This window comes from Perna viridis, chromosome 9 (assembly GCF_037379345.1).
Source record: "Perna viridis isolate PV_CMFRI_1.1 ecotype Kerala chromosome 9, ASM3737934v1, whole genome shotgun sequence".
In the NCBI taxonomy this organism is placed as follows: domain Eukaryota; kingdom Metazoa; phylum Mollusca; class Bivalvia; order Mytilida; family Mytilidae; genus Perna; species Perna viridis.
The window spans coordinates 22894732-22914837 of NC_142453.1; the positions used below are offsets into that span (position 1 = coordinate 22894732).

At 32.8% G+C, this 20106-nt stretch overlaps 2 protein-coding genes and 1 long non-coding RNA gene across 3 annotated transcripts; all 3 read left to right on the forward strand.

Annotated features, from left to right (window-relative positions):
- Positions 1 to 1877: 1877 nt before the first annotated feature.
- Positions 1878 to 5323, forward strand: LOC148607374 (uncharacterized). The gene is made up of 5 exons (XR_015915144.1): positions 1878 to 1988; positions 3035 to 3114; positions 3481 to 3579; positions 3869 to 3991; positions 5099 to 5323. It is a non-coding gene; the product is annotated as an uncharacterized LOC148607374 (long non-coding RNA).
- A 4243-nt stretch (positions 5324 to 9566) lies between these two features.
- Positions 9567 to 16407, forward strand: LOC148607375 (uncharacterized). The gene is made up of 5 exons (XM_088546211.1): positions 9567 to 9681; positions 9883 to 10777; positions 11475 to 11598; positions 12737 to 12893; positions 14624 to 16407. The coding sequence occupies exons 2-5, from the start codon at positions 10179 to 10181 to the stop codon at positions 16402 to 16404; spliced, it is 2661 nt and encodes an 886-aa protein (XP_088402337.1). The 5' UTR covers positions 9567 to 9681; positions 9883 to 10178; the 3' UTR covers positions 16405 to 16407.
- Positions 16408 to 16968: 561 nt separating this feature from the next.
- On the forward strand, positions 16969 to 19670 carry LOC148607376 (uncharacterized). The gene is made up of 3 exons (XM_088546212.1): positions 16969 to 17744; positions 18435 to 18587; positions 18822 to 19670. Exons 1-3 carry the CDS (start codon positions 16985 to 16987, stop codon positions 18965 to 18967), a joined length of 1059 nt encoding a protein of 352 aa, XP_088402338.1. The 5' UTR covers positions 16969 to 16984; the 3' UTR covers positions 18968 to 19670.
- Positions 19671 to 20106: the final 436 nt, after the last annotated feature.

Here is a 20106-nt window from a genome sequence, read left to right on the forward strand (position 1 = left end):
TAATACTAGTCTAATAGTCGATTGTGCTTAATGTACATTAATACCCTTCAGTAAATACTAGTAATTATTTCAATGAAGCTCTGTTGATCTAAAAACAATATGTGACTTACCGAGTAATAGGAAAATAACAACTTTTTTTCATGGACACCAGCAAATAATTATTAGTCCATCCGTTTTCCAAAAAGTATTCAACTTGATTTAAAATATAAAAAAAGAATAAAAGGACACGCTAAAAAGGTGAAATTATTTTTTTTTAAAATCTTACTGTATAAATCCACACAAATATTTTAGTGCAACCACTGGATGCACGCATTATGTTAATAACGGATTTTTGTTGATGAATAAAGCAAACAAAGAGTAAACAAAAGTGGCCACGAAAAACATGTATATGTAGGACTTGATACTGTTTTTGAAAGTGAGGACTTACATGTTTAAAGTACCTTTAGCTTTAAGGGTTTTACAAATTAGAAGACCCGATGAACGTGAAGATTGTCCGAAGACGATTTACACGAAACTCTCGAGGTCCTGACTAAAGAGTAAAAAAAGAGTACCAATATTGAAACGGCAATCAACAGAATGTAGTTCAGGGACAAAGACCAGGAAAGGGAAACAGACAAGCACGACAAAGAACATAAAGTAACTAAAATAATACATAAAAAGTAACAAATGTAAGTAAGCAACTAGGATTCCATTTGAAGTGTGAGCATTGATTAGATGAACCGACTTGCGAATCTCTGTCACTCAGTTGCTATAAATAAAATATACACATGTAACACTAATATGTGCAGAAAATTTGACATTTTAAGAATGCTTGTTCATAAAAAATTGTCTGCTTACTAGAGCATGTTTCTATCAGATAGAATTAAATCCTTGCAATTTGATTTAACTAACTCTTTGTCTTGTGAAACCATATAAGACCTGATACTTGTATTCTTGTAAAACTAAACACATATTGCATAAAAAAATAACTCGCATAATTGTTCGTAGAATCCTTTTTTCAGGCAACGGCGACACTAATTGTTAGGGTTAGGCTAAAACATAGGTGATCGACGACTTGTAAACAATGATAAAATTGCTACCGGGTTCCTTTTAAGACAATTATACATGTTTGATACATGTATGTATCATTTACATGTAACGTTTTGGGGGATTTTTAGTACATGAGATTGACAAAAAATACATTAACACGGAGACATATTGAAACTCTAATTTATTATTGCTTCGATTGGATTGTTTGATAAGGGACTACTGTATATTTACTTTTTGTAAATTATATAAGTATATCTTACACTTTTTGATACCCGTATAATTGATTTATCAAAAAGTCATGTTTAAAGTCTTATAAATTAAGTTTTGAAGATATGTACATAGTTATATATAAGTTAAAAATGAGGAAAACAAATCCAAAACACGTTTAGCTGAGGCTTAACTCTTGACACATTGTTAGCGTCACAGATTCTTCCTGGTTTAAAAAAAGAACATATAAAAAGAATAACACTTTTGAATTTTGAATCGTCTTCCACAAAGGAGGGTACATGTTAAATCATGGACAATAAGTTACTATTTTTGCTGAATTATAGTGTTTTTATAAGGTAAAACGGCAATTAGCGGTCTTTCTGAAGTACATGTAATAATACAAATTTTTAAAATATCAATTACTTGTCATACTTAGTATGTTTGTTTCATTTATATTCATTATTACAAATGGTCATTTTATATATGTGAAAGTGTTGTTTCGTACGGGCTGCTTACAGGTCTCTGATAAATCTCATTATAATCGGCAAGTAGATAAGAATAACACAAAACATTAGAATGACCAATTCAATATTAAATATGTACGTGAATATAGTGACAATACAACATTTTTGCAGTCCTGCGTTTGCGACATTTTGCAACTACTCTACGTCATGTACAAAGTATCGGTATCAGCGGGAATCTTACTCTGTGTCATGTTCGTTCTGGTACTTGGGAAGGTGTTCTAGATACAGGTAAATATTCATAAATACTGTACAAGTGTTAGATATTCATTTGATAGTGTCGTAAAAATGCCAAAAACTGAATATATCATTTGAAATGGAGCCTGATGATAAAAAAATTGGAAATTTAAGATATTTACTTTTCAATCTTTTTTCAGTTAAGTCAATTATGACATAGTTGCAATGAGATATTTATTTCACTTTTTATCATAAACACGGGCGAAAACGAAATTTTGCCCTTTACTACTTTATTTGAATTGTTGGATATTCCAAATTAAATTCATTTAAGACAAATCCATGTCATTCGAAGGGACGTTTTAATGTTATATAATCTTACGCATTTACAATGAACGAATTCAAAATAGTATAGCAAACAACTGAAAGGGTAATCAGGGAACCAAGGTTATAGCGGTAATCAAAGAGTAATCAAGGGAACCAAGGTTATAGCGACAATCAAAAATAATGTAATCCAGGGACAAAGACCGGACACGGAAAACAGACATACACAACAAAGAACATAAAGTAACTAATAATTCTGGACCACATTGTACATCACACTCACACCCTAGAACTAGTTTTTTAACATATTTTTTTTCTGTGCTGTTAAATAGTATACATCAGTCCTTGACCTGCAGTTTACAAATTGTGATAAAGACTGATATCCATAGAAATTAAAAACAATCAAGCAGAAAATTCCCGTATCTGTAATAAAAAGTTTTATTAAATTTTGTTTGTTTTCGGAACGTTTGGCGATTTGTTTTAATAAAAGAAACATTCTATATATGCTCATCAATTTGATAACCTTGAGTCCAATTAATCAATTATCACTCGATATCATCTCGTTATGTATCGTTATTTAAGTGTAATAGAAAAACAGGAGGGATCCGTTTATTACGTATGTATATTTGATTCATTATACATGTCAAGTTCAGTTGAGTACCTTATTTTGAAATTCGTTAATGCTTCTGATGTTATTCCCTTGTCTTTGTTTTCCAAATATTAACTTTTAAATTTTCATCACTCTGTTTATAGCAATATTACATTCCCAATCTTTGCAGACAAAGGCGTATTGCTTTTTCCGAAACATGTCAGAAATCAAAATGTTGCCATGGATATGCAGGATCTGATTGTTCACAGGGTAGGTAATGTTATTGTGTAAATGCTCGTACTGAATACCAAATATCAATGTCAACAAAAAAAAAAATAAAAAAAATAAAAAAAACGATGGCAAAGCATTCTGTATTTAGTTTGTCGTTAGTTGTTGTTGTTTTTTTTTTATTTTATTATTATTATTATAATTTTTTTTATTTCATTTTTGTGCTTATCATTTAATTTTTTTTTTGTCAAGAATTTCGGTAACCAGTACCTTACCCAATGTTATTATAAATTCTAGTGTTATTTTGTTTAAGGTCATAATAATCGCATGTGTTATTTGCTGAATGTTCGACTAAATATAAGTTCCGTCCTCTTAAAATACCATAGTTAGATATAAATATACTTTAAGCTCTTTGTGATGGATCAACTACATGTCCGAACGGTGGAAGTTGCATATCTCCAAATCAATGCCAGTGTTCACCAGGATTTACAGGCAAGGATTGCAAAGGTACTGCATTGTTATTGCATTTGATTGTTTTATCACTATTTAATTCCAAAAAAGGTTCAATAAAATATTTAATGCAGAATGTTTCTAAAAATCATGTTATTTTTTACAAAAATACATTGTATTACTCGCATTTGAAGACTTGTTTGCATTGTACTGTTTTGTCCTTTCCCCCTCTTTCTCTCTCGGGGTTAATTTTGACTTTTTGATTTTTGCTAAGTTTTGTTTTGTTTCTTTTTTTATGTTTTGAGGTCAAATATATGAAGGCGCATACTATGATTTTCTTATTTAGATATCAATGAATGTTTGGTCAGGAACGGAGGATGTAGCCAAATCTGTACAAACTTACTTGGGACGTATAAATGCACATGTGAAAGTGGAATGGAAATCGGTGCTGATGGAAAATCCTGTAAAGGTAAAATATTCCTTTCAATTTGCACAATATACCATCCCCTATTTCCCATGTCCCATTGTCCCCATACCCATTCTTCATTGAAATGTCATATTTCCAATGAAAAATCCCAATCCACATACAATTCCCATTTCATTTTCCTTTTTCAAATATTAACACTATCAAATTGAATTTTATATTCTTAAATACTACAACATTTTTTTTCCTTTTTTGAATTACGTATAATACATTTAGCACATCAATAAATACCTTAAAGGTTATATTCCTTTAATACCAATCTATCCAAACATTACCCCTATTCCCATTTCCATACCTATCCCAATTCTAGCTCCTTTGTACCATAGAATAGGAAGTTTTTCCCATACAAATAATGTTGTACATATCAACATATTTGTTCTAATATAAACGTATTATTATATTACACTTTGTCTGACGAGTTGTTTTAAGAAATGTGTTAAGTAGCACTCCAGCGAAGGATCATGCCAAATGTGATTCATGGGTAAAAAGCCTACATATTTTTTTTATTTTTGATATTTTGTTTGAAATGTTATGGTAAACAAAAATAAACATGTGGTTTTTCGTATAAACCGTGCTCTTAGGAAATAAAAATTATATAGAATGCACTGTAGATTTCAAAATTAAGGGAGATAACTCTGTAAATGGCGCTAAAATACAATAGAATCTACTGGGTTTTTTTAATATCGATTATCTCCTAAGAGCAGTTTTGAATGAATAATTACATATTTCATAGTATAGACCCATAACGCAAATTAATTAAAAAAAATAAAAATATGTAGCTTTTTTGGGGACGTATCACATTTTTCAGGTCTTGCAGGAGTCTTACAAAGACAGCTTCTTTATATGTCTATACTTGTAAGCAAAGATACGCATTTTGATGATTTATTGTTATTCTTATGATAATTTCGAAGAGGAATTGATATTAATCATATTTCTACAGGTTCGTATGAAACATTTTAGTCGCGTTTATCTTGTAAGTGTGACTCAGACATTAAAATTTGAATAGAAAGAAAAGGGACGGACGAAACTTGATTTTGCGAAGTGTAATATGTTCCCAACCAAATAAATTGTCTTTCTAATTGTATTATTCAGACATTGATGAATGTTTGTTGAACCACGGCGGTTGCAGCCAAAAGTGTGTCAACGAATACAGATCATATACTTGTGAATGTGACAATGGTTTTCAATTAGGATCCGATGGAAAATCATGTTACGGTAACGCATAATGATTACCAAACACAGTATGATTTCCTTTAGTAGTATGAAGTTAACGCTTCTATCTAATTGACAAAACCACTTGATATATCATCGCTGGGAGAAGTAGTCTGTATTGAATATAATAGCATATAACGAAGATAAAGGTTTTTTTTTTTTTTAAGTTTTAATACTGAGAAAGGTCTATTCTTACCTGTCGTGTCATCACTTTTTCTCTTTTCAATTGTTGTTTTTTTATGTTTTTCATTGACATATCATATCTCAACAACATAAAACCTTTTATATCAAGTAAAACTTGTGTATTTAAAAAATTGTATACATTTTCACTACTCACTTCAAATACACCTTTTTCTGCTAGAGTTTGTGTTTTACAACTTCTACTTGAAATAACATGCTCTTGAAATCATTAGTATTTGCAAATAATTTGACTATGAATAAATTCTAGTATGTTTACAAAAATATATAATAATGTTTATAAATTTAATGTCAAATTTCTTAATTGGAATGTTCAAAGAGAACTGTTTAGTTATTGCATGAACCGTTTTGAATTATGTATTTAGATATAGACGAGTGTGTGACAAGTTCTAGTTGTCCCCAAATTTGTACCAATACAATCGGATCGTACTTATGCAGTTGTAGGCAAGGTTTTCTACTAGCAACCGATGGGCAATCTTGTGACGGTTGGTAATATATATTTTCGATTAAAACATAAAGAATCAATAAAAACGCCACCCTTTCCAATATTTTCTTGTATTATACTTCATAAATAATTCACATTTTTTATTTGCATTATTTACCGGGAAACACACTCAGAAATAATATAATCACAATCGTCCAAGTCTTGGAGGACATATCTATCTCATGTGTTACATCGGCGTATTACCCTGTACTGCCGGCAATATGTGTATTGTTTATTGGCCTAAGAAGACAATGAGTAACATACTATTTGCGACTTTCTTTTTTTGTAACTTACAACAAGATTAAGTATATATATATGAAGTGTGTGAAATATTTTTTTCAAACATTTATTGTAGATGACGATGATTGCATTGGGATAATATGTGAAAATGGTGGAACCTGCATTGATGGGCTTGGGACGTTTACTTGTGACTGTTTATCAGGATTTGAAGGAATGAATTGTGAACATGGTACACCATTTACATTAATAACTGTATATTACAAAGTCATTACTGCTCTTGAATTGTATTAGAGTCATATTTACTCCCTAATCCTGCCCCAAATTCCCTACCCACTACGCAGAGAAAATCCCCATTTTCTCATAGAAATGGACCCCATCGCCATATAATTAAAACTGATTTTTTCGTTATAACACATTTGCATAATCAATTAAAATTTTATAATTTTCAACGTCATATAAAATGTTTTAATTGACTTGTACATAACTTCATACAAATAACATATAAAAACAGATTCGCCCTTTGCCCCCCCCCCTAAAATGCTGATTCCTAGTAGAGACAGGGAACGTCTATTTTGTCTATTGATGGTGACCATAATTACAGTAGAAGTAATGCACAAACTAGGGTTTACCTGTTTTCTATATCCTATATAAAATCAAAATAAATGTTATGGCTTTACAAACAGGGTTTCTTATTTATTTGACTGAAAATCGAGTTACAATTTATACGTGCCTTTCTTTTGGCGACGAAAGGTAAACGTACCGTTAGGATTTACTATAAATATGTTAAATTATATAAAATGGAAAACACCATTTATTTCTAATTATTTTTTTTAAACTACAGATCATATAAACATTATGTCATTAGAAATACTCAGTCTGTAAGCTCCCGTGGTTATTGACATGAAATTGTGACATGTACACGTTTTAAACAAGTAATATTGACAGCCAGGCATATTGTCCTTTTTTGGGGTTATGTATACATGTATCTCTATACAGAGAAGAATCGGCAAATGACTGCTTTGAAAGTTTGTTCATGGTATATTATACATCTTCGCTTATTGCCTGCAACTGACGGTAGTATACTAGATTAGCACACGAAGAAAGAATATCACCCGAGACGTAGTCTTAGTTATTGGATCTAGTATACCAACCTCAACTGCAGACAATGGGTGTTATATTATATTGAATATCATTAAGTTGTAATTTGGATGTACTTTTTTTTAGGATTTGTCTGAATGTATTACCGAAATTTCTCTAAAAAATTTTATAAATATTTTATAAGTACCGGAAGCAATTAAACAAAAAATACATTGTAAATAAAATGATATGATTTCCAACAATAACTTTTATTTAGTAAAAATATTTAGATAGAGTTTTAAACCAATGCTTTGAATGCTCTTTCGGACAAACATGAAGGCAGCTTGGCCATTAAACTAACAGATGTGTTAATGTATAAACTATATGTAAAAAGCCATTATAAATGAAACGAATCTCCAGAGTGAAAAGCGTCATCAAATCTAATAGTAAAACATAAAAAAGTTTTGACATTTAAAAACGTCAATCAACATCATTTGATTTTTCGGGAGGTCTAGCTAGTGACTTGTTTACCTGCTTGAAAACACTTCAAATTATTGGTTCTGTTGTTTGAATATGTATGAATATTGGTACTATGAATCAATTCCAGTCTTATTGCTCAAATGTCAGCCCAAAACCCCACATGTATTTGCATGTAAATTCAAAGTGATATTTACTCTTTCGATTAAATGTTCAAAGGTATACCTTAGACACACATTTATTTTCAAAACAATATCTCAATTCTTGATATGTGATGTCGAGCATGGCCCTGCCATTGAACGTTTAAAATAATGAAAATAAAAACAAGTTATTTGACTTTTAGTGGCATTGTTGTTCTGATTCTGTGAATAAAAGGGGCAATATCCGTTCTGCATAAAAATGTGTTTTTTTTTTTCATATCTTGACATAACCAATTTAAAACAAAACCTTTAACATATGACACTTATCCAACCTAACACTTCAATACTTTAAGGTTTAATAAATTATATATGGATATAAAACGCCGACAAGCCTATATGCGTGCAACGAACTTCGGGTGGTTGATTATTCGAGTGTTCTATACTAATGCTAAGCATGAGCTTGACTTGATTTCAGTAAATCCTCTTGGTTAACAAACAGACACGTGTATAATCAATTGAACTAATTACTTATTAACAAAGGTACTCTATTCCTATAGTTTTCTGGTATGCCGTTGGCGTTTTATAGTTTTTTTTACAAAGTTCAAGAGTAAGTAATCCCAGGTAACATTATTATTTCGATATGCATGTGAACGTTTTTGCCTATTTGTACTTAGCATTTCCACGAAGACCTTGTTTAACTTAGACATGATATGATGTATTTTCACTATTTCCTCTGTTTCGTGTTTTTATATATATTTCTGTTTGAGTAAGCAAGGTGTCTATCAGAATCTTTTGGACTATGAACTAGTATAGAGATAAACGGAGTACTCTTTCGGGGAAGAGATAGCTTCTTGTCGTTTGTCATTTGTTAAAGTGTTTGTATTCTGTATCGATATCTAGAGTATAATCCGAACTCAACACTTTTTATGGTTCGTTTTTTTTTTTTTTTTTTTGTTTTCCGATCACTACCCGGGGTAAAGGGAAGGGTTGAGCTCTAACAAACAAAATTTCTGGACCTTACTCTGCTTATCGGAAATACTGCACAAAATATGATATTTGTATTTGATATTCAAAGATAGTTGTGTTTACATTGTTGATCTCTGATCAAGAAATGAACTGGTAAAAAAGATATGAACAGTTCCAAACTTTTCACCTGCACCGAATTTCTCCCTTCCTTTTTGGCTGTCGCATATGGACCTATTAGGGAGAGTATCGTTCGTCAAATAAGAGAAAATTTTTCAAACAAAATCCCCATTTCAAATCTCCTACACCCATTTTCCATTTCCCTATTCCCCGAATACCATAGATTAGGACGTTAACAAACCATAACAGAATTGAACTTACACCACGACTGTGAACTTATGTGAAACATAGTAATTACTAAAACAGACTGAAAACTTTGACTTTCATTTCAATATGATTCGAGGCTTAGTCTATGTTTCAAATAGGGGTGTAGATTGCTGTGTTATTCCAAACTTCAAATAAATTCCGAAATACGCATGTCATTTCGAGACCGCCATGTTTCAGATTCCTTACATATATTGGATGTCAGTCACGTTCCTTCTTTATGTCATGTAATCCTTACAGAGTTTGCAGAATTATGTAGAATCAATTTAATGAGCAAAATTGAGCAAACAAGAAAGATACTACAGTTGTATATACTGAATGAGGAGTAAGATAATAAAACCAATAATTTAAGGAACTAATACCTGATTTTTCATTTATAGATACAAACGAATGTTTGTTCCTTAACGGAGGGTGTGCGGACCAATGTATCAATGAATATGGGTCTTACAAATGTGTGTGCAGCAACGGAACAAATTTAGATGGATCTTGTGTTGGTCAAAGTATGCTTGCATATATCTTTTGTTAATACATAATGCACACTTTCATCGAAAAGTCAAGCCATGCAAAACCGTCTAAAAGCATTTACAAAAAATGAACTGCAAACTAAACTTTAATGTTAGTCTCATCAAATTATGTTTAATATTTTATATACACTTGTTAAACACTTAAAATGACCAAACCTTTTCATGTGCATTTTGTAGATATTGGAACCAACGCAAGCGGAGACCAAAATTTCTTTCAACTTCATAAAATTGCTAGGAAATTACTACCAAAAGGTTGTGCTCTGCTTGAAATTGACACTTGCGACAATAGAGGGAAAAATGATAGCTTGGTGTTGTCCTCAACATCAGATTGGTTTAAATCATCTGCTAATAATAATATATATTTCACATTTGGAGTAGTTTTTGCTGAGATTGGATTTGTCTCATTACCAGTTTCAATATCTGGAGTAGCAGTAATTCACAAAGAACAAAGCATTGAATTAGTTTTTGGCGCAATGACACATTCTGAAGAAACTGGCCAAAAATTAACTAATCGGCTAGACGATCATTGTTTTTCCTTCCCTATTACTCCCCGAGACGTCCATCAACTGATTAATTCATTCATGCCAACACTGTTTGATAGATTGCATGCAGTACTTCCCGAATGGGTTAGATTCACTACCTCCGAATCGTCAATCCTATCAGTGGCAGACGTGAAGACAGATTTTATTTATGGCCATGATATTGGTAACGTACATGAATGCAAGGACGCCCCTGTTCAGAAGTCTCATTTATATAATGTATTTCGGTTTCGATCAGGTTTTAAAATGGCAATTTTTGAGAACGATCTATTTGTTCCTGCTCCTTTGGCTGGCAATAAATTTTGCATATTGGTGGACTTTTGTCAGGACAATGCTGGTACATTTTTCTTATTAATTCCTCCAGAGTCACGTGGTTTGTTACAAACATTTGATATCTTCAAGTCCCTGCGCATGTCAACTGGAATAGAAATACGTCCTAAAGGAGTAGGGTTATCCATACCAAAATACATCAACGTTGGTTCTTCAAACAATGATATTGAGTTCTGGAATGGACAAAATCTCTTCACATACAGGTACATCGAAAATAGCACTATTGTTTAAAGCATCTATCATTCATATTTTACTATCCACGTGTCAAAGTTTATATAAATATATGCTCAGTATTGATACATCAAACAGTATAACTTCATATACTCCGCTTGAAAAACGGGAATATACAGTTGTCATGGTGTCCATTCGTTCGTTATCTGCAAGTCCTCTGAAACCGACAAATGGGATTTGATACCATGTAAACTTCTATTTTGTTCGTTTTTTTTTAATCCGAAAGCCTTAAATCATTTATTGGGTTTCCTACATGAATTCTTGAGTGTAGTTGGCGGAGGGAGTATCACCAAATGAGCTTAGCTCAAAGTTTTTCTAGATACTTTAATATTTTGGATACATTTCCATTTGTACCTTTTTCTAAAAGAAACCACACTGTATGGCAACTTTTGATTTATATGTTTAAACAAACAAACCACAATTTGCCATATATAGGCTGTGCATATGCAATGTGAACAGAATTTCGTTAGATTAATATTAACATGCTTGTCGAAAGGTAAAAGGTCATCATAACGTTTAAGAACAAATTAAAATATCTATAGTTAAAAAAAACAACATTACACTATAGTAGATACACAATACGCGAAGAATATTGTAGTCTATGAAACATGAAGAAATGTATACAAATAAATAATAATTCACAAATTCATTAACGTTGATCATCACTAGGGTACCAACTACTGCAAATGTTTGGTTAGGTACAGGTTTATGGTGGAGCTGGCAGAACGATATTTTAAATGTTTCTGCTAACGGTGAAGCTGACATATTTATTGGAACTCCAAGTCTTTCAGCAGTAAGTGTTTTATCTTATTATTATTTTTTCTATTTAAATTTTCTATTTCAATTCATGTTTTTTGCTTTTCTGTATAATACGAACTGGCAAGGTATCCTGTGATTCCTTTCAATAATATTGAAGTTGCGCGTCCCTCCGTTGGTCTGTTCTTTCCCAGAGTATAAGATGATAACGTTGGAAAAAATCGATGGATTCTGGTCAAAATACTTATTATGTTATTTGCAGAATTTCAATTCGATTGCTTTATTCAGTCAAAAGATACGGCAACGGTAAGTCACCACACAAACAATTATATTCCTTTCAATATATATGTATATATATATAACATTGTGAAAGTGACTTCTCTCAGGGTGTCGTGAAGTAAAAATAAAATCAAAATTATATTTTCCGTTCCATCATTTACCGACAGTTTTTTTTATTCTAATAGAGCGATCTTTGTTGTAATATGAATAGGTGAATCTTTTTAGATTAACTTGAGTCCATTTTTTTACCATGCTGAGTGAGGGTAAAAATTGTTTCTTTTGAGATAATTGAGTTTAGATAAAATTTAAATTTGAGCTGTATCTGCTGTTCGTATTTAATGGTTTGGCATTAAGCATCATTCAATGAATGTTAATTGTAACGAAACGTTGCGGGGTATCCTTTAACGCGCAATTAGATGTCATACTTTTGTTGTTGTTTTATTTAGATTTGCCATTATTATGCCGATCTTCCAGAAAATTTTATTTTGTCAATTAACATTTGGTAAAAGCATACAGGGGCAACTCAATAATGCTTTATGCTAAGATGAAAAGCAATGGCTAGTTTTAAAAGTCTTTGGTATGAATATACACTGTTGAACCCACAACCTCACGATTTGCCAATAATCTGTGTAATCAAGGCGTTATATCGGCTTCTTTACGATACATTTTCCTCATAAATACCATCCTTTGCATCTTTTCTAAAATTCCTGTTTATGTTTATTTGTTTTTTGGTTTTTTTTTTTGTTTTGTTTTTCTTTTGTTTGAATTTAGAATTGTCGACCATTATTGCTTTATTAATTTAATGGATTCTTATTACCCTAAATTTAACAATCACAACCAAGTAAACAAATATTCCTTCACTAAACATTCTACTTTCTTTTTGTTTACTCTTGTAGCTTTTGACGGGAATTTTTGTGGATGAGTGGAATGTCCTACGAAGAATAAAGGCGGGATTAGCAGCACGGTTAATTTTTAAATTATTTGGAAAAGATGTTAGGATTGTACTGAAAGAGAGGACCTCTTTTAATTCGGATGCCTTTGTATCTGTTGGTGGTATGTTCAAAATTTTCAAAAGCCATCATTTCGTTTATCTGAGGCCTAACAGTTGATAAACATGAGATATATGCGTCAAATACAGATGTCTTTTTTCGAAGACGTATTATACTACATACGACAAACATGAAATTTCATATGATAAAATAGTTTATTTCTATGATATTTCTATTCCTCTTAACAAACCACTAACGAATATGTTTTAATTAGGTTGATATAATAATGAATGTTATATCAGATATTCTGCATGTATACTAAAATTCACCTCAGCCTTTTTCATTTTAAAAATATGCCATTTTATTCATGTCGTTCTGTACTACAACTCTCCTACAATTATTTCTTGTTCTTACCTCCGAGATCGAAATATTTCCATTTTTATTTTTTCTACGAGAATTTTGGACCCGTGCAGGCCTGCAGTAGCGCTAAGCTTGTCGTAAAAGGCGACTAAATAGTACTCAGAGCACTAGCCCCCGGCTAGGGTGCTCTGCCCACAGAGCAACTGGGATGTGTGCCCCAGGTGGTGGAATGGGGTACCCCTGGCATGTTACATGCTGGGGTTGTCAGGCTATAATACGGAAAACCTGACCGCAAACCATAGTGGTGCACCGTGTTGGGAAAGATGCCACGTTCCTCGCACGTTTAAGAACCCTACTGTGGTATTCTCCCGGAGTAGGAACCATAGGGCTCCGCCACAGGAGGCTAAATTGCCCGATCCTATCAATCTCTCCCCATTTTCAGTGGCACTCAAAATTTGTCGACCCCATTGTCCTTGTTTCCCACCCCCTTATTCATTTCATCATTTCATGTCCATTTTATCATCAATTTCATGTTCATCGTCTGAATATAGCTGAAATAATGCTGCTCGGACGTTAAACCCCAACAAACTAACAAAATCTACGAGAATTTTGCACTGAACGTATTGTATATCCGCCATCTTGTTTCTATGGATATTTTGAAATGTTCCCTATTATCTAACAATTGAAGAGCTGAAATACCCTAATTTCCAGCCATATCACTGGTTCCCTAAAAATTCAATACTATTTGTGGTAAGTCTCATATTAGATACCAGTTGTAACATTTTCATTCGGAACTTTGAGTTTATTTCTTTCACAAAAGGTCAAGGGCAGAAATATGGCGGGAAATCATGCTATTTCAGCTCATCAATTGTGAGATAATAGGGAACATTTCAAAATGTCCGTAGAAACAAGATGGCGTATAAACAATGTCTTCAGTGCAAAATTTTCGTAGGAAAAAATAACTATGGAAATATTTCGATTTCGGTGGTAAGAACGAGAAATAATTGTATGATATTTGTAGTACAAAACGACATGAATAAAATGGCAATTTTTTTAAAGGAACTTTTGAGTGATTTACAAGATATTTAAAAAAAACTGAAAACAGGCTTAGGTGAATTCGAGTATACACATTAATGTTTTTTTTTTTACAAAGCCTGGTCCATGCTCCCAGTTTTTAGTGGAGTCCGAGTTGCTCATTTGCTTTTGTTACTTTGTATGTATGATTTTAGTTACTCTGTGGTCTTTGTTGCGTATGACTGTTTTCCATGTCTGGTCTTTGTCCCTGGATTAGATTCTTTTGATTACCGCTATAACCATGGTTCTCTTTCCATTGATTTTTATTGCATTTTTCTCCTTTCAGTTCAATGTGTGATTAAACGAAAACTTTGGTTTAACTTGTTCACATTCTCCAAAAGTACCGTTTGATGATTTCAGGTAATGTGAGCCGGAATTGGTGTGGGGAGAGTGCTAATCCTGAAGGAGTTTTTTTGTCTTTGTACGCACATGCAGATTTGTTCCATGACATTCCAATATTAGAAGACTGGACTATAAAAGCAACAGTTCAAATATACGCATTTTTTACAACCACTCCAAATCACTTATCACCCACACGATCAACAATTGATATATTTAATGATGTCGTTGACTTTACTGCAATTATTAAACATTTCAAAAATGTGCTTGCAGAGTTTGTAACAAAATTCCAAAACGAAATGTCAATCGCAATTGTTAATGCTATAAGTGAGCTACGAGATGCTGTTCAATCTTTTCTTGTTTTGGTTGAAAATTCTCTCAAACGTCAAAATCTGGATTTGAAAGAGTGTACAAGAGGAATAGGTAAAATGTGGAAAGTGTATGTAGATAGTTTAAAAGGAGCTTGGCAACAAGTTCTAGATTTAACAGAGTTTGACCAAACTTTGGTGGCAAAACATTTAGAAGAGTTAATCAAAAATCAAACAACTTTGATACATCTCAAAGTAAATACAATCATAGAAACTGTAAGAAATCAACTCTTTAGTGTAGTCGAACACAGAAAAGGATTCGGATTTAAGTTGTCAGCAGACATTAACCTTTTCAAACTTAATTTTGGACTTGCAAGTTTTGAATTCGTTTACTCAGTTGATGAACTAGAACAATGTAGCAAATTTAAAGAAATCAATGAACTTCTGAAAGGGGAAACATCTGCTAAAGTTGTAGCTACATTTACTAAAAGTAGTCGACTTGGATACTTTATTGAAATGAGAGAGGGGTATTCAATGAAAATAGCAATAGGGCTTTCGACGCCGAAGATTGTTGTACATTTCAACTCATTTGTGAGAGCCCTTGGTCTATCCGTCAGTGGAGATGTTTTCATCAGTGATAAAAGACTTGTCATTTATATTGAAGGCAATATTTGGAACGTTTACTATGCAAGATTGCAGTTTACTGCTGCTTTAGGTGATAGTTGGTATGATTTAACTTTTAATGTTATTGGTCAGCTAGGAGTGAAACGGGGAAAAAGAGAAGTAGGGTGGATCACCAAAGACAATGACTTCGGGGGTAGTTATTTAGATGGGCTAAGTATTCTTGCAAAAAAAGCAGCTGATGCTGCTGGTGAGAGATTGGATAATGCAAAAGACATATTAACATCGGCCCAACAGGGAATCACAAATGCACAAAACGCAATATCGGATGCCCAGGAAAAGGTTGCGAGTGCAAACTCTGCATTTGACCGAGCCGTAGAAGCAATGGATATTGCAAAAGAAAACTTCGAAAAAGCAAAGGGTCCATTTAAAATAGCCATGGAAAAATTGACAAAAGCACAAAAAAATTTAGACAGATTATGTAGGATACGAACATGCTCTGGAATATGTGTTCCAGGCGTAGTCCTTAGATGGTGTAAAGGTGGATGGTGGAATATTGGTTATCCATGCTTTCGCACCACAAGTTGTATGTTTCGTCTTCCAGACATAGGCTGCCATCTTGCCAACTTCGGTTGCAGTGTTGTTCGAGCAGCAGCTTATGTGGTATTAGAGGCAGCTAAATTGTTTGTTCGAGTTCCAATGTTGGCGCTTGATATCGCCAAGGCTGCCGTTACAGCTGCTCAATTCATTGTTGATAAATCAAGGGTTGTATTAATTCTTGCAAATGGCGTCTTAGAAGTAGCTAAGATTGGACTTGAAACCGTCAAAGGGGTACTTGAAGTTGCCAAGCTTGCTCTTGATGCTGTAAAATAGTACGGGCTGCTTTACACGTTTTTGATCTTATTGTACAGTATGGACTTAAATCTTTATTAGATGTACGTAACTGTCGATTCGAATTGCAGCTATCGACAACTGATAAGGCGTTTTTTGATGTTTCTTGTGAATTGCAAGCGTTTCGCCTTGACTGGCAAAAGTTTCAGTTTGAATTCGACTTCCGTAATCCAGTTCTTAGTATGTTGAAAATTGCCAAATCGACAGTTGAAACGCTGTTTGAGATAATTAAAGATAGTTTTGGCAAGCGAAAACGTAGGGATCTTTCGTTCGAAGCAATGACAACTCTCCATCACATTGTTCAATTGTACAAAAGAGATGTGTCGAATTTTAATATTTCTGAGCTAAATGATAATAATTCGACATATTTGATGAAAGATGCAGTCATTCATATGAAGGCTAAGTATAAAAATCGAGTTGAGTATTTTGTTTTTTACTGTAAAATTTTCCTTAAAAATCATTCTTTTTGTCTGAGTCAGTTTTAGTTCTTAACAAAGTGTCGAACGATTCTGTGTCGGCAGTGAATAATGTTGAAGAGTTCAAAACGTCTTTGGAAATTAACATGACTATGCAACACCCTTCTCCCGATTCTATGGAACTAGATACCCAGTATGCTCTTGACGAATTCAATATGACAGAACACGAAATCCAAAGTGCCCTCCGAAATAGCTCCAACTCGTCGTATGCACCATTTATTTCACAAGTGGCCAATGTGTCCCAGGACACTCTCGATATTTTGAACTCTCAAATTAATAATGCAGAATCAGTTTCGGTTATGGAAAATTGGATACTTGGTATGACTAACACTACTAACAACTACTTTGATGAAACTGACTGTTACGGTTTAAAAGACTGCGTCGTGTTTGCCTTTTCTACAATTTATGAACTTTTCGTTGACGGCTCAATTCCAGGGGTTGAGAAAAGTAGAAACATAACGTCGGTGTTGGAAGGTATATTTCACGATCTCCTCTCAAACGACTCATGGTCAATCAAAGAGTCTCACAGAATGTCATCTGTAATACTACAGGAGTTGAATAACCTTAACGAGACTAATCTTTGGTGTTCTACGGCACCAAGTGCGACAATTGAAAACACTACTAACACTGCTTTGAATGGAACATCAGTAAACATCACGTGCACAGTGTCGGGAAATCCCTTTCCTAGTATCAGATGGTATTTAAATGATACTCTTATACCTTACGCAAATGATCAAAAACTTAGTATTATTAACATGGATAGCAGAAAAGAAGGCGTGTACAGATGTGAAGCAGAAAATCTTGTGGCAAACGTGACCTCAGCGGATGTTGCCATAACTTTAACAGGTTAATGTTTTTTAATGTTTTTTTATTTATTCTAGGCTACATATTTAGCGTCATTACTTTGTTTTGCATAAACGTTCAGTTTTCACCTGGACAAAATGAAATTGATATACATGTAATATCTAAAGTATGGAGACGCATTATCATAAAATGTAGGTATTATTAATCGTTTTCTCGAATTCTAATTCATTTTTGTCCACGTTTTTTGTGTCATTAGACAATAAGATATCTTAACAATGTCATATGTCCAAATATTCGTGTATCTTTTATAATCGTTTTCATTTTACGATATTGGTTCTTAATTACAGTATATGTTTGAATAATTAGTTTATTTTGAAGTACATATGAAAAGCTTGCCTTTTTACCAAAAAAAAGTAGTCTTTTATTTTACATTGATTTACATCTCATATCAGATACAACTGCGTGGCTACAGTTAAGAAGTTAATCGTAGAAAATGGCATGACAGTAATTACCTAACATTGACGTTAAGCCTTTTAAAATTAAGAACTGCGTGTATTTATTCTAATATCTTGCATTGCAATCAAACAGAAAAAAACCAGTACTTATTCCCTATAGAATATAGCAGAACTGCCTCAAATATTGGTGAAATTTATAGCGTTCTGTGAGAGCAATGCCACTTACTACAACTTCAACAAGCACTGTACAGAGGTTTTCCTTTCTCTTTTCTAACAGAGTGCATTGCCGGAACTTTTTTCCTCAACGATTTATGCAAGTCGTGTCCATTAGGGTTTTTCCAGTTCCAGATGAATGCAAAAGCATGTTTTAAGTGTGAAGACGGTTTTACAACGATAACAAAAGGGGCAACCAAGGCATCTGACTGTGTTGGTATGACTAACCGTTTATTCACTTTCCAAGAGGAAACAATAATTTGCTGTAAAAATACTGTTAAATTATGTTTAAATTTCAACGTTGTTGTCGTTAATTCTAAAACAATTTTCAGACCAATACCCCAAGCATAACAGTCAATTGCGATAGCATAAAATTATTTAGAAAATATGGACAAATACAATTTGTAGTGTCTTCCAAAGTTTGATTATTGAATTTTGTTTTACGATTTAGATATTGACGAGTGTAATGTTGACGTAAGTTTCTGTGACCAAGAGTGTAAGAATACAAATGGTTCGTTCGTATGCTCTTGCAACAGTGGGTATCTTCTGGATGGTAAATCTTGTCGATGTAAGTACTTTGAAAGCGTTCATGATTAAAAAAAAACCACTCAAATTCTGAAAATAGTTTTGAATTGATTCTTAATCAATGCTTTGTTGTTTTTTTTTTTCATGGTTTAAATGAGAATTTTAGATAACATTTCAAACCTTTTAAAACTTCTTGAATTCAAAGGTTAAAAAACGTGTCTAATCCAAGTAAAATTCATGTCATTTTGAGTAATCTAAGGATGACAAAAAGTACAAATTTGCAATCATAGAATAAAAACAGCCTTACATCATATATTTGATCCTCCTACACCTGTTTACATGTGTAAAATTTCTACGTGTTACTGATCATTGGTTTTCTTATTTCAACCTGCTCTTAACAGGTGTTTTAATTTAATTTCGGTGAATACACACGATTCGTTATTTGTGCAAACTACGTATGTTTTGATATTGCTATTGAAAATTACTTAAATACAGTTGATAAGTCAACAAATCCAGCAGATATTTCACTTTTTTGTCAAGTTCATGTGACTGTTAATAGTCTGTTTTAAACCGTCATAAGAGTTGTATTTCTTTATCGTCCCATGGGGGTAAACGTCAGTCGTTTTAACAACACATAATTCCATTTAATAATAAGTAAAATCTAACCTGAAGTAGTGAATGTAACCATCGTTGTTTAAATTGATACTTTGTATCTTATTAAACTTTATGATCATCTAAAATAAGAATACAGAAATAGAGGTTTGCAAACAAAAAGTTTTTTTTGTTTTTGTTTTTTTTTTTTTTGTTTTGTTTTGTTTTTTTTTTTGTTTTTGTTTTTTTGTTTTTGTTTGTTTTTGTTTGTTTTAGCTGCCCATAGAAGTATTACAGTGACAGTTGTGGCAGGGAGTGGCGCTGGATTATTTGCTGCAGTTGTTATCGCAGTCGTTGTGTGCAAACTGAGGATAAACAAGGGACAGAATAAGATGAAGTAGTTAATTCTTTGTTAACACGTTATTGTTTAAAACTCCATGCTGATATCAATTGTAATATTGTCATTAGTTGTGTATACGTATCATTCTCACAAAATGCAAATACTGTCGCGATAATCCCAGCAACCCTCCATAGATACAGTTTGAGCTTTCGTTTGAAACCTTTGCCAATATTTGTTAAAAAAGCTTTGCATTTCCTTAATATACAATCCAATTAGGAAA

Coding starts and splice junctions, on each gene's coding strand:
- LOC148607375 (XM_088546211.1), top strand. CDS start 10,179: ATGACACATTCTGAAGAAACTGGCCAAAAATTAACTAATCGGCTAGAC. Junction 10,778..11,474: donor CAAAATCTCTTCACATACAG/GTACATCGAAAA, acceptor GATCATCACTAG/GGTACCAACTACTGCAAATG. Junction 12,894..14,623: donor TGCCTTTGTATCTGTTGGTG/GTATGTTCAAAA, acceptor TGATGATTTCAG/GTAATGTGAGCCGGAATTGG.
- LOC148607376 (XM_088546212.1), top strand. CDS start 16,985: ATGACTATGCAACACCCTTCTCCCGATTCTATGGAACTAGATACCCAG. Junction 17,745..18,434: donor TGTTGCCATAACTTTAACAG/GTTAATGTTTTT, acceptor CTTTTCTAACAG/AGTGCATTGCCGGAACTTTT. Junction 18,588..18,821: donor CAAGGCATCTGACTGTGTTG/GTATGACTAACC, acceptor TTTACGATTTAG/ATATTGACGAGTGTAATGTT.